The sequence below is a fragment of the Actinia tenebrosa genome, unplaced genomic scaffold (genome assembly GCF_029948245.1).
Source record: "Actinia tenebrosa isolate PJP-AT-01 unplaced genomic scaffold, QUT_ActTen_1.0 PGA_scaffold6__47_contigs__length_16458017, whole genome shotgun sequence".
Taxonomy (NCBI): domain Eukaryota; kingdom Metazoa; phylum Cnidaria; class Anthozoa; order Actiniaria; family Actiniidae; genus Actinia; species Actinia tenebrosa.
Window position 1 is genome coordinate 10,978,634 of NW_028292583.1, and position 14,402 is coordinate 10,993,035.

At 42.4% G+C, this 14,402-nt stretch overlaps 1 protein-coding gene across 1 annotated transcript in view; it reads right to left on the reverse strand.

Annotated features, from left to right (window-relative positions):
* LOC116291853 (P protein) overlaps positions 1 to 14,402 on the reverse strand; it is a 32,162-nt gene that overhangs the window by 1,097 nt on the left and 16,663 nt on the right. Inside the window, exons 12-24 of the mRNA XM_089038722.1 lie at positions 7,634 to 7,714; positions 7,320 to 7,363; positions 7,010 to 7,092; positions 6,245 to 6,300; positions 5,941 to 6,020; positions 5,421 to 5,473; positions 4,831 to 4,972; positions 3,624 to 3,672; positions 3,330 to 3,438; positions 3,077 to 3,204; positions 2,165 to 2,224; positions 1,271 to 1,375; positions 17 to 204 (exon numbers count right to left, since the gene is read on the reverse strand). Of these exons, the coding sequence (XP_088894848.1) occupies positions 17 to 204; positions 1,271 to 1,375; positions 2,165 to 2,224; positions 3,077 to 3,204; positions 3,330 to 3,438; positions 3,624 to 3,672; positions 4,831 to 4,972; positions 5,421 to 5,473; positions 5,941 to 6,020; positions 6,245 to 6,300; positions 7,010 to 7,092; positions 7,320 to 7,363; positions 7,634 to 7,714 (1,178 nt within the window). The remainder of the gene's footprint in view (positions 1 to 16; positions 205 to 1,270; positions 1,376 to 2,164; positions 2,225 to 3,076; positions 3,205 to 3,329; positions 3,439 to 3,623; positions 3,673 to 4,830; positions 4,973 to 5,420; positions 5,474 to 5,940; positions 6,021 to 6,244; positions 6,301 to 7,009; positions 7,093 to 7,319; positions 7,364 to 7,633; positions 7,715 to 14,402) is intronic.

Below are 14,402 nucleotides of genomic sequence, written 5' to 3' on the forward strand. Positions count from 1 at the left end.
AAGTAATTAGTCTCACTTTGTAAACTTGTTGAAGGATATAGGGTAGCCATACTGTTCGGATAAACCAGCACACACCACATTAGCAGAGGCACCAATAAGAGTACCGTTCCCTCCTAGACATGCACCCATGGCCAACGCCCAAACTAGAGGCTGTAACGGAAGTTGGACTGTCTCTTTATTGTGAAGCTGTAATACAACTGGTATCTATAAAATATGAAACAAAAATGTTGTGTTTTACAACGACGTAGTATCTCAGTTAATTGCTGGGTTTTATTAGACGTCATTTCCTGTTTTGTGTGGAATGCTCATCAGCTAAATCGCAAAAAAAAATGTTGAAATCTTCCTGGTTGATAGCACATTGTGGTCAGTACATTGTTGACCACCATTTAGAGCAGACAATGAGATTCAAAGAGTTTTGTCAGCTGATTGAAACCCAGCAATTGAGATGATTTTTAAACTTGTTTAGCAGTTAATTTTAAAATAAGATACATTTTTTTAAAGACAACTTAATTGGACTTTTCATAGGTAATTTCTGACTCACTGTAACTCTCTCGCAAAAACCAATTTTCAAATTTTGGAAGGTACTAGAACATGCTGCGGCCTGTTATACCCGCGGTAAGCTAGCATGGCATATCCGGAGTCAATAGATGTGACAGCACCCCCTCATGTTTTGCAATAACAGGATGGCTTCTTAGTGAGTTGAACAATTTGAAAAGTTCTTGGCATGGGGTTTTATTCAACACGAATAATTTTTGGTACCCTTCATTAGCTCTTTATCTTGGGCGTAATGTTTTTCCATTTCAGACCACGTGTCATTCTCTAGAGTATCCTTTCATCGTTTAATGGTTGTGTATGAGAAGACATGAATATGAATACAACTCAAGCAAGGACAAATTTGCTCAAGAGAATGAAACCTTGTCTGAAATGGGAAAATATCACGCTAGAACCTTAAGAGCACCACTTTTGAGTAACATAGTTAGCAATCAGTTTACCCGCGGCGAATATGGTTACAACTCAAACAAAGAATCTTTTGCTCAAGGAAATGACACGTGGTCTGAAATGGGAAAATATCATGCCCAATCTAGAGGTCTATTAAGATTAACACTTTGAGTAACATAAACAGAAATCAGTTCAACCACGGAGTGCTCTCAGTCTGCTCTCAATCTGTTCTAAATACTAATCGAGGGTCGGTGGGTTCCTGAAGTCTCACTACATTGACTTTAAATGATTTTATATGGTCGTGAATGAGCGTATTAGTCTGATGTCTTACCATTGCAGTCGTAAAGGGAATATTGTCGACGAACGATGAGGCGAGCGCTGAGATCCATAAAATTGCAATTATGGCCACAGTCAACCGAGAGTCTTTGTCCACTTTCTATTTAAAATGTGTTGAAAAAAATTGTTAATAAATAATCCATTTATAGGAGAGGTGCAATGCTAGATAATTTGAAAGTGTACTATGCACGAGACTTCATAGCCGTTCCCGCAGCAGTAGTAAAACGTGTTTCCACGAAGCAAACAAGTCTAGCCGCGGCACCTTTCTTGCATTTTAGCACCCATCCATCATATATACTATACTCTGAATAACTGAATTATGAATTTCACTGCCACATTCCCCATTTTTTTTAAATGTCAAGCGCCACCCAGTTAGCCCAGTAGGTTGGGCACCGGCCTGTTGTGGGGGAGGTCGTGGGTTCAAAGGTTTGCGTTATCTGAGTAGAAGACAATGCCTTTGTTCTAAAAATATCTGCAAATGGTTTGACGGACCTTCGCCTTGGCTCGAGCAACAATGTAAAATGGCGGTTCCGTCTCATTTAGGAACTTCAAACTATTGATGGTTTTCACGGCGGCCATGTTGGAGGAACTTAACAAAAGAATTGTCAATGAATTCTTTTGTTATATCCTCCAACATGGTCGCCGTGTTTTTAGTTATTTTATTCTCTTGGGAATGGTTGAAAACCATCAATAGAGTTACAAAAGTCTACAAGCGCTTATTTGAGTGCTACTGTCAAGTGTAAACTAAATATAGTGGATTTTTTATTGTGTAACTCGCAAAAAAAAAAAGGGAAAGAAAGAAAGGATGGAAGAAAGAAAGGAAGAAAGAAAGAAAGAAAGGGATTTACAAATCCAATTAACGATTAAAGTAAAAGTTACAAATGGTTACCTCAATGGCGTTAGCCGTACTATTGCTGAGGAAAGTGAACAAACCGAGATCCTCCAGAGCCTATTCATAAATGAAAAATAATACATGCATGTACATGTTAGAATTCAAAGAACAAAATCAGATACGTAGTAACAGATGTCTTATAGTCGTAGGATATATAGTTTCCATACAAAGCATCAGTACCTTGAGGCAAATTCGAGATTAATGGGAATGTCGAGACAGCAAATGGAAAATGTTTTGGTTTTAGGAAATCCACACTTAGAACAGGATAGAATGGAGTTCTTTATTCGCCCACGTGCCACTTGGAGCTTATACAAAATCGTCCATTTAAACTTGAAAGTTTTTAGGCTCACACTTGTTTCGTGGATTAGTTACTAACACGACATTTGTTTTCATCATTATAATTTGACAAAAGATAAAACATCTAGCATTATGTTTCTTGGAGAATAATGCGCTAATCGCATGCAGTGCTCAGCCGTATATTTGAATGTTTTTAGCCTTAGGCAATAAGGGTCACCTAAGAACCAATCTCATGCAAGCAAGCGTCGGCCTTTTATCATTCACAAAAGCCTGCAGAGAATTATACAAGACCAAGAATTTTACAGTTAACATGCGCGACACCGTGGACACCGAATTGCCTAAAAATTTGTCTTGACAGACTAAAGTTAATAAAGTTCCACTAATAGTTCCACACCATCAAGTATAGGAAGATCCCTAATTTACTTCGTATTAATATGCTAAAACATTTCATTCATTCATTCATTCATTCATTCCTTCCTTCCTCCCTCCCTCCCTCCCTCCTTCCTTCCTTCCTCTCTTCCTTCCTTCCTTTCTTCCTTCCTTCCTTCCTTCCTTCCTTCATTTATTCATTCAAGCCAAGCAACAATATGGTGAGAATAAGGTCAGCAATACCTGCATAAGAACAAAAAGTCCGGCAAAGAAAACCAAGGTGGTCCATTCGACATTTTCCATCACCTCTTCGATGTTTTGAATGTCTGCGAGAACAATCAGGGAAATGGCGCCAATGACAGCAATCCAACCTGAAAACGCAAATACGATATTGCAAATGTTTACTTAGTTTTCGCTTTTATTCTCACCTTTATTTCTATTCCTATTTCCCTTGTTGTTTTTCTTTTTACAAAAAATACTGACTATGAATACTTACCGATTGCAAAATCGAGATCTTTTATGAAAGATTGAAGGAAGAAGAACGCAACAACAACTGAAATTATCAAACCACTTTTAATAAGAAGTGGATAGTCTGTGATTTTGTACTGCAAATGAAACACAAATTTTTGATCAATATTGAATAGGGAAGGCGTGCATCTCTTCCCAAGAGAATAAAATGACCACCACAGCCGCCATGTTGGATGATCGAATAAAAAAAAACAAAGACCAAAGTTAGCCAACCGGTTGTGTCAGTCATCCAACATGGCGACCATGAGTATCCGGCACCAACCTTGTTTTCTAATTCGTGTAAATTGTCTTTGAAAACTTGTTCTCTTGTCCTAAAAAAATAATTATAATAAAGAATTAGGATATGCTCATTATTTAAATTGAATCCCAATTTGGGATGGCAATTTTCCATGCATCAGTTCAATGGTAAAGCACAAAACATTTAATCGAGGCTTCAGGGTGTCCCAAATTAAACACTGTAGCCTCGAAGCGATTAGTTGGTCTGCTGGTCATAGCAAGGGGTTAATCATCTACGGTCTAGGGGCCGACTAACCCCTCCCTTAGGCTTCGGCCGAGCTTCCTGATCAGTCTGTAAATCCCGGATAGCGGTGTTGGGGCCGAAATCTCCAGCATAGCCGTAAATGCTTCGCGCTGCCATACGACGGTTCAGCACTCGATGTCTGGAAGTATGGTCCTAATTGTTTTCGTTAAATATAGAGATAATACCACACTTCTAATTTCATTTCACCCGCAAAGAAAACTGAGAAAACTTTTACCAGTCTATTTCCGATACTCTTTTCGTCTCCGCAGCGCGCGCACCGATAAAAGTGGGTCCAGCTCTGGACTGGACTCTCAATTTTATTTTGTATTTATATTTTCTACTCTTAATCCAATTAAATGCCCGAAACACGGCGTGGACACTATGTCACGTCACTGCCAGACCAATCACATTGAACGAGAAGCAAAGCAAAATTCTATAAAACATCACGGTCGTAGCAGGGCACCAATACGGCACCGACTTTTTCAGCCATACGAAACCTGCTCTATGTTGAACGTTGAGTCTGAAAGCTCGATATCCCATAAATCAATTAAAGGCAGCAAAGTTCCACTACAGAAGCGTCTAGCCTATAAAAACGGGCTTAAACTAAATTCATAAATAAATTAAATTTAGCAGTGGCATTCCTAAAGTGCAGCTATTCATCCACTAAAATTCCAATTGGAATTTATGAGTTGATTTTTAAGGGGAGGACCGGAAAACCCGGAGAAAAAACCTTCGAAGCCGGAACAAGAGAGTGACCAACAAGCTACTCTACTCACATACGACACCGAGACCGGGAATCGAACCAAGGTCGCATTTTGGTTAGAGGCGAGCGCTCTCAACACTACCCAACCCTTACCACCCTAAGCCGGGGTAGGCAATATTTGAATTTCAGGAATTTCGTGATGTAACTGATCCCGTGTTGAAAAAAAGATAGCCACTTATAACGTACTGGTGGCGTTCCATATTTCGTATGGTGTTCTCCAGATATAGGGTCTTTTGTAACAGGAGAAGTTTGACTGTCTTTTCCTCGGTAGATGAAATTGGTACTCGATCTGCTGTACGACGCCAAATCTCTGCTTCTCTTTTGAGCTCTATAGTGGTTAAAATAAAATAAACAAGACATCTTTGCATGAAACGTAAATCCAGATATCCGTCCGTACGTCCGTCCCTCCCTCCCTCTGAGGGAAGTAACGTTTTCGTTCATTGAATAAAAATGTGAAACTGAAAAATTATGGAAAGACTGAATGGAAAGAAATATTTATAATTTTACATTTAAGTAACCAACACAAAATATATAGTGATTTTTTAGCCTGTAGCGTGCAGGCAGCCCAAGCAAATGTCTTGAATATACACTAAATGCGCGAGTATTATCAAAAAAAAAAAAAAAAAAAAAAAAAAAACACAAAGGTTATTCCAACGTTATTACGAACGAATTTACGATATTTTAAAATCCATTCATTTACTGTATACAAGAGGATTGCATGGGCTTCCTGTGTTTAACCAGAGTTAAAGTCGAGCTGCACGCAAACTTTAACATACCTGCTACTTCTGGTGAATCCAGATTCTCAATTTGAATTGGTATGTAAAGAAGTCTGCATGTAAAGAGATCAGGGAATAAAATTTAGATCAGTATATATGTTGCTGATCTACCTTATGGGGAAAATAGGCCGTTTGTGTCAATAATAGCGTTATCTCATTTTATTACCATAACTTAAATGCTTCGCGAGTTTTCTTTCGTATTCAAGTTCGTATTCCATCATGAGAAAAGTAAGACAACTGGTGCTGAAAACCGAACTAAAGAAAGCGTGCAAAGGATTCCGGTAGTCGTAGTGCAATAATGCAAGTGTCCTATAGAGGTTTTGCATCATCACGTGATGGCAGCCATGTTAGATGGCAAGAACAATACGATCGCTTTACATGAGAAAGAATTCAAATCCCAAGAGCAAAGGGATTTCATTGTTCTACCATTTAACCACAGGCAGCCCAAGCTGCATTATGGGCTCGTGCACGTAATGGTGCAAACTTCTATTGGGCCAGAAAACCTGGAGTAATATCTTACCTTATAAATATGTAGCCGGTTATCATGCAAAAGACAATGCCAATTATTAGATGCTCAGTAAAGGTAGAGAAACCGATGTTCTATAATGGAAATTAATCCATTATTTTATTAGTGTTCTTATGGTTCAACCCTTAATTCTACTCGGTCCAGAACAATAAGGCACTTCAAAAAAAAGCTGAAGCCGTGCGCAAGTATACTCTGTTTGCGGCGTAATTTAAAACACTCAAGTGTGTTCAAGACACTAGTAGATTGAGCCTGTGCCATGGTCACATTATTAGAGCAGCAAGCTAAACTCAAGACTTACCGCTTCCATGATTCGATGGTGGGAAACAAGAATAACGTTGGGTGGATCTCCAATTGCTGTACAAAAAATATATGTATAAGAAACAAATAAATAAATAATTCTTAATGCCTGCCATCGCGGTATGGAAATGATAATTACAACTACTGAACCAATCGCAGTGCGCGAAGGGTTAATGTGCGGATACCCAACCAGGACCACTTTAATGATAAACTAGTATCATTAACCAATCATATTGCGACATTTAGTTCAATATTTTTAATCAGCCAATCAGATAGCGCATCGATATAATAAGAGCGTGAGAACGTGATAATCTGATTGGCTAACACCGTCATCAGTTCAATCACTGTCTAGTTTACTGTTATCTGATTGGTCAGTTTTATTCAAGTGGTCCCGGTTAGTGTGTCCGCACGGTAATGTGATTTTCTATGTAAAATTCAGATCTACAACTGACTTTATCTATTTTCCTTTGCGTATTTTTTTTCTCCCCTGTGTATCTACCATTCTTCTTTTGCGCAATCAATATTGGTGTGTACTCCATTCTCATCTCTGGGGTTTCAAGTTCGATTCCTGGACTCACATATTTTGTGAGTTAAGCTTAGGTCTCTCCCTTGATTTCTCTGGATTCCCCAAGAATCTTCCTCCCTCTATCAGCCCGACATTGTTCCAAGGTTTGATTAATATTTTTTGTTTCAGTGCAGTTTCTCGTCAATCTTTGAACCTAAACATCTATATACAGCTAATGTTTATCATGACGTGGTTCCATACCAGTTGCTGTTCCTCCTATATTGGAGAATATGACCTCTGCTATCAGGACGTATGTTGGTTCTAGGTTTAAAACCTGACACAGTCTGAAAAAAATAATCGATATAAGAACTAATTATTGTTTTAAATCATCATCATCATCAACTCCACAACCATGCAAAACCACCACCATCATCATCACCACCATCATCATCATTATCACTATCACCATCATCATCACCATCACCATCACCATCACCATCACCATCACCATCACCATCACCATCACCACTATCATCAACAACAACTTCACAATCTTCTTCAATTGAGATACCTTATTGTTACAGGTGTGAGCAGAAGAATCGTTGTTACATTATCCTTAGCAAAAAAAAGAAAAGAGCGCTAGGTTAATAAGACCTTCAGAGATATTTGACGAAGGGAATATATAAGCCATCAGTCCGATGCGAAAAACATGACTGGCATTTAAAAACATAAGGTTTATTTAAAGAGGGTGACGTATTAACTCAGTGAGTTATCTAACTTACGGCCCTCACTCTAACTTACGGCCCTCACGTATCGTATCTCAGGAGCGTACGTTTCACAGTCATACGAAAACCACTCTAATAGGAAGAACAAATCGTGACTCACTAAAAATGCGGACACAACCCCAGTGAATAGACATAGCAGCGTTATGAGTCGCCATACGTGTCCTTTGGAGACCTTGTAAGCCTGTGTAAATAGAGGTGGAAATTTGAGTTAGTTGAACCAAAAGTAATAACTAATAAACTACAGGCGCGGGTCATTTTTTCATGGTCGGGTAAGGGGAGAGTGGGTGTTTGTCTGGCAACAAAGCTACAATACACGTAATGTTTTCCCATTTCAGATCACGTGCTATTCTCTTGAGAATAAGATTTGTTTAAGTTGTTTCCTTATTCATGTGTCTTCTCGTGCACAACCGTTAAAGAAAGAAATAATACTCTAGGGATTGGCACATGGTTGGAAAGGGGAAAACATTACGCCCAAAGTCAAGAGATCTATTAGCAGCAGTAAGGGGGACTCGCGAATCGCCGGCATTGCCAAAAATCACAAATCGAAAAACACCAGGGGGGGGGTGGGGTTTTTGGAGCAGTGACGAGGCCCTACAGGGGGTCTTGCGCGATCGGGTGGCAGCGCGAAAAGTCCCTTACTGCTGCTCTGTTGGGTACTGCAAACGGAGGTTAAAATATTTGTCGGATATACGATGCATGAATGTAAGAAGTTCACCAATGACTTCTGTGTGATTTGTCTAAGACCTAAAGTTATCGTACCTAAGCCAGAACCCTTTTGGTGTTGTGGTAAAAAAATGCAAATAGAAGACGACACGTCAGCACAGTGTTACGAGTGTGGTAAGAATATTCGTAATGCCGTACCAAATGCTACCAGAGAGCAGTATTACGCCAATGGAGGTCGTAAGAAAACGCCATATAAGAGATTAAAATACTTCAGGGACTGGATGAGTCATATCCAAGGTTTACATCCGATATATTTAGACGATGAAGTAAGGCAGAAAATCATAGACCACTTAGAAGAGCCAACCCCACAAAGTCTACGAAAGACATTGAAAAAATTAAAGCTAGGGAAATATTACAAAGCTATTCCCTATCTTTTGTCTGAAATTACCGGTAGGCGTATTCCTCATGTCCCAGATATGCAAAGGGCCGAGTGGTTATTCTGTCGGCTGGATAAGGATATTCCTTATTACCCCGACGTAATTTACGAAATATTTTACAAAATAGACCCCAACCACCCCCTATTAGAATGGATTCCGAGAAGATGAAATGTGCAGTCTAAATCCCCCTACGTTCTTTTCAAAGCAGATGTCTACTGAGCGAGTTTTCTTTGGAGCTCCTCTTTTGCCTCCTGGTAGATCTTTTTGCGAGATTCCTCGGAAAGATCTTTCACGATGGTTTTTTTATTACCCGACTTTAGCTCCCCGTATTTCTTTTCCTCCGCGAGGATCAAAGAAAACTCCGTGTCGTCTATGCGGCGGTCCCGCAGAGCCTGAGACACCAAGTCGGCGATGGTGTTAGCCTTTGCTCTTGCTAGGGCTATATGAGTGTCGTGCTTGGATATCTTACCGGACAGTTGCTTTATAATGCCTGTCGTAACAGCGGAAACGATGCCGCAGACGGCTCCAACGCTGGCTAAAGGAACGCCAACGACTATTCCAGGCCCGGTAAGCGAAGTAGCAACGCCAGTGCCTGTTAACGCCACGGACATGGAGCCGGAAGTTATCGCGATTTTATGTAGTATGCTTCGGGCTCTGGCGTACTTTTTCCTGACCTCTTCGTAGTGTTTCGCTTGCCCTTCCAAGTAAGCCAGTATTAAGTTCGCTTTATTCAGACGAAAGTTCTCGGCGTTTAATTCTGTAGGACCTATGGTGGGAACATCTGGGTACAACTGAGGTGCTGAAGGTATAACATCCATTATATACTAATGTACGACGCTTTTGGGAATGACGTATTTAGGAGGAGGACGTATCCGTTTGCATACCATAGTATGCCCAAGACGCCACCACACCACAACACCCCTCCTCCCAAGCCGAAAAAGCCCGCACCGCCACCACCACCAAAGCCTAATTTTCCAAAGAATCTACTGGCAACAACGGAGGATTACCCGTTTTACAACAACAAAGGCGGCGCAAATAACTTTGCAAAGATGGTCACTACCCTCGGAATACCCGTGGGCCCTGCGGCTTTCGAAATAAAGATCAGAGACATCTTCAAAGAAACCGCCATGAAACATACCTCAGGAAAAGAAGCCCGTGAATGGTTATCAGGCCCCAACATGCGGTATTGGCCGCAGCAGTTGAACTTTGCTGTTTGGGCTGCCACGAAAGGATGTGGTATAGCCGCGGATATGTTCCATATTCCTTTCCTGCGATTTCACGTCGCTTTTACAATTCGTAGGATATTATTTGAATTAGGAGCGCCGCTTCCTGGCGATAAAATCTTTAACGCGATGGATAATAAATACGACAAAGTTGCATGGGAGAGATTAAAGAATGAATTCAAGCTCACCAATCCTGACTTCCGTAATAAAGAAGGTGCCGCACATGGTTTAGGAGAAACGTACACTTATGCTTCGTATGTCGGAGCCAGCATAGAAACTCCGGGCATGGGCTACCCAAGTCAATGGGAATTCTCCGACCTTGGAGGTAGAGCATCAAAAGGCAACCTAATTTATTTCATAGAAAGCAAAGAGAGAACCCCGTGGGCGCCTTTCTTTGCCGCGAAAGGCATTGGCCTGAAGAACCAAGCAAGGATTAACCGAAGTATTGAAGCCTTCGTCTATTGCGTCCTTGGCGCCCAAGTTAGCACCCGCAGCCCTATCGTGAGTGCCTCCGGTGCGTCACAGGAAACCCAACAAGTATTCCTCGTTCTCTTCGAAAGCGCTGTTATCGAGAATGAGATTTCTAAGTCAGTTCAAAGATATCAACTTGCGGTGCAGCAATCAAAGGTTAGACTGGATTATGCCTTGAGTCCTGGTTGTTGGTTAATGCCAAGTAATTTGGTCATCAACGCCGATTCCGTCGTGGGTTACAACAACAAACTTCAACGAGCTACTAAGGATATGAAGTTTGGGGTGAATGACGTGAACTCTGACACTCTTAGGAACATTCCCCATTTCGTGGAGAAGCCAAAGAAGGAGCACGTAGAAAAACCATCAAAGAAGGCGCATGTAGAAAAGCCACCAAAGAAACCAGTAAAGAAGGTTACCGAGGAATATGACCATAACTTACTAAAAGCCGGCTTAGCAGCTGCAAGCATTGGTCTGAGCTATTATATATGGCGATGAACAACCCCTACGTAGCTGGAGTAGATTGTGTCTATACGACTTACACAGGCGAGAAAAAATACACCCAGAGCTCTTGGGTTGATGTCACCGGAATGTCCGTGAATTTGAACTACTCGGGAAAGAAGTTAATCCTTTGTAGTATTTGCATTGGCGCGTATAGTCACGCCAACGTGGGCTTTAGGTTCCTGGATGACAACGGCGTACTGCAGCCTATGAGAAATAAGACAAACAACAGGGAGCCTACGCATTTCTCCGTAGAGCCCAACCCCGGCAGCGCCGAAAATCTATCGGTTTGGACTTTCCACATGGTTGCTGATTGCCACGGGAAGGTAAAGCTGCAAATGAGAGTAGACGACACGGGCGTAGTAACGATAAATAGCATACATGACCAAAGAGATCGACCTTATAATCACGCTACCATTAGCACTCTTACGGTGCTTAGCCTTTAGAAGCAAATTTATTCCCTGAAATATATGAACCCGCACGCGAAGGAAAATTGGTTTCTCCATTACCTGGAGGAAAAGGAGTACGTGGGCGACAAGTGGCAAGACGCCGGATTGTGGGTGGAGGTTGGAGGCCTAGGATTAATCATGTGCACTATTTGTATTTCGGCGGGGTACTCATGCAATGCCGGTTTTAGGATCGTTGATGAGAATAACCACCCATTACCGCCATACAGGGTAAAAAGTAATACCAGGCATCCAACTCATTTTTCGTCGGAGCCCGTTCCTCCGCAAGCGGAAGACATAACACCCGTAACTTTCCATATGATAGCTAATTGCCAATATGCGAAGCTTCAAGTTCGCCCCAGCGATGCCGGCCGCATACGAATAAATGCCGCCCCGACCGTTAACCCTTCGACGGATGCTATTTGGAATCATAAGCCCATTAGCACCATGAGCGTGCTGCCGCTAGTTCCGCATTACCAAGGCGGCGCGAATACTATCTTTACTTATCCCCAGTCGAGGATGCCTCGTGCGGCTGACGACGATAAGCCCCCAGTAATACACAAGGACAAGATTAACCCTTCATCTTCTTCAGGAGTACCACTCCAATAGCTACGACTAATATCCAAATGTTATTCCCCACAAACTTTAACAGTTCTCCGCCGGCCCTAAGCGCCAAGGAAACAACCGAACCCAGCAGCCCAGGAAGACCGGCTGCCATCTTTTTTCCCAAGTCCGTCAGCCCATTGCCTAATTTCTTTACGCCCGCGCCCGTAGCCTTAAGTGTGCTAAGGATAACTCCTACTACGCTCGAAATAGCAACCGCAAACGCCAGCGGAATACCATACTTCAAAAGGGCTCTTTTTATCTTTTCCTTGGTGGTAAGCCCCAGCTCCTTTTCCTTACCTTCTATTTGCGTTTGTAATTCCGCCAGTCTTTCCTGAAGGGTTTCTACTTCCTTTTGGGCTGCCTCCCTTTCTTCTTCAGGGCGAGTTTGATCTTCGATTATTACTCGCTGTCGATCTATTTCGTACTCCAAGTCTTCGACGGCCTGTCGAAGTTGCCGTATTTGTTCCTCCGCCACTGCCTTGTCCACCATCAATTGCCTTTCTCTGTCAACAGACTCCATTAATTCTTGTCCTAAGCGCTGTAGTTCCGTGTCTTTTCCCGCCGCTTCATTCAAAGCAGCCCTTAGCTGATTCCTTGCGTCGCTTTTTTCGTCCAACGCCTTAGAAAGTCTATTCCTAAAGTCTACGATTTCGTCGGCATGGCTCTTAGTAGTTAGTTTATTTTGTTTAATGAATTCGTCTTCCAATTCTCTTATACGTTCCTGCAATGCTTGGTTTTCCTCTTGGACGGCTTCGAAGCGACTAGTAAGACCGCCTTCTTCCTTGGTTACGTCATCAAGTTGTCGCGTAAGGTCATCGATGGTTATGTTATTTTCCTGTATTTCATTCTTAAGTGCTTCCCTTTCAGCCCTTATTTTCTCTAAGTATCTCATTAAGCCTCCAGTCGCGTCGCTATCTTTTGGAAGTTCTTCAAGTTGTTTGCTTTTTTCCTCTTTGACGGTCTCTAATTGGTTGAGTTTTTCCTGGCGCTCCTCTTGCAGTCTGATTGCGGATCTGAGGGCATCTTTGTAGCCAGGGTTCGAAATACCTCTAATAAAGGCCCTTTGAGCAACTTTTGTTTCCTCTTGAGTCAAAGTGCTTAGCATCGTCAAGTTGGGCGTTCCCAGCGCATTTGTGACTCCTTTTGGAAGCTGGTTGTTAAGCAGGTGGGAATTCTTCCTTTGATACAGGTTATACCATTTTTCCCTACCCGATTCTCTAGCTTGAACCTGCCCTTTGTCTCCTATTTGGAAGTCCAAAAGAGCCAGGTTTAGGCTTGGGTATCGCTCCCTTAGGTCCTTGATGAGGTCCGCTATTAAGTCCGACCGCACGCCAAGGGATTCCATTTGTAAGTATTCTGGAATGGGCGTGTGGGGGTTCTTAGACTTGAATTTATCTCTTAAGGAACGCATAGCATCGCGGGCCCTGCTGCCATACTTGCTCAGCAATTTATCAAAAAGGCCTCGGGGGTCTACATTGTCATCAGGAAGCAGGGTTTCATATTCTTCGTCATTAATATCAACTTGACCTTCTTCGGTAAGGGGATCAAAATCCGTTCCTTCTACTTCCATTATATATGATAAGCTCAAAGTTAAATCCCAACGTATTACCTAAGCAGGTTGGCGGACTGAAAGCAGAACGCACCTTTCATCGGGTCACATTCACGCCATCCAGCGCAAAGCCTGGAGAAACGCTGTATGTGGGCGTTCCCCGCCTAACGGATAACCTAGTATTGGTTCCTGGCACCCTGGCGTTAAGGTTTGACCTAGCAATACAACCAAGCACCAAGGACAAGCGCTATACCGTCAATAATGTGGGTAGGAACCTCGTCTCTAAGATGAGAATCAAGTTTGCCGGGGAATCCCTCTTAGACTTAAATAGGTACGATCTGTACACCACGTACAAAGATTTATGGTTGACGGCCTTTGACCGTGCACAAAAGATAGAGCAGGGAATCGGAAGCGTTATCCTTCGTAAGCTTCGCAGCGACACCAACCCGGCGCCTACTGACTCCAGCGGAGCAACCGCAGTAGCAGACGCAACAAGGGTAGTAACTGCGTACGGTACCAAATACGTTATCCCTTTGGACTTTGAAGTAATTACGAACCATGGCGTGTATTACCCCAGACAGTTATCCGAGTTACAGTTTGAAGTAACCTTGGCGGACACTACGAACGTCATTGGAGGCATGGACAGCGCAATTAGCGGGACTGTTGATCCTTATTCTATCACTAATCTAGAATTACAGTACGAAACCGTGTACAGCGAAGAGCTGGCCCGTAGCGCCGGCATGGAATACAGCTCCGGAAAGGCATTCCTTTACGACCACGTAGTGATGTATAAGACGTTCAGTTTCTTGGATAAGACGGATGAGGTTATCAACCAAAGCATTAACCTCCCCCGAAGAAGTCTCACGGGGTTAATGCTGGTGTTTGCCAAACCCTACGAAGCCGGTAAGCGCGACTCTGAAGCCTTTCATAACCCCAACATTACCAACGTCAACGTGAACATCAACGGCGTTCCAAA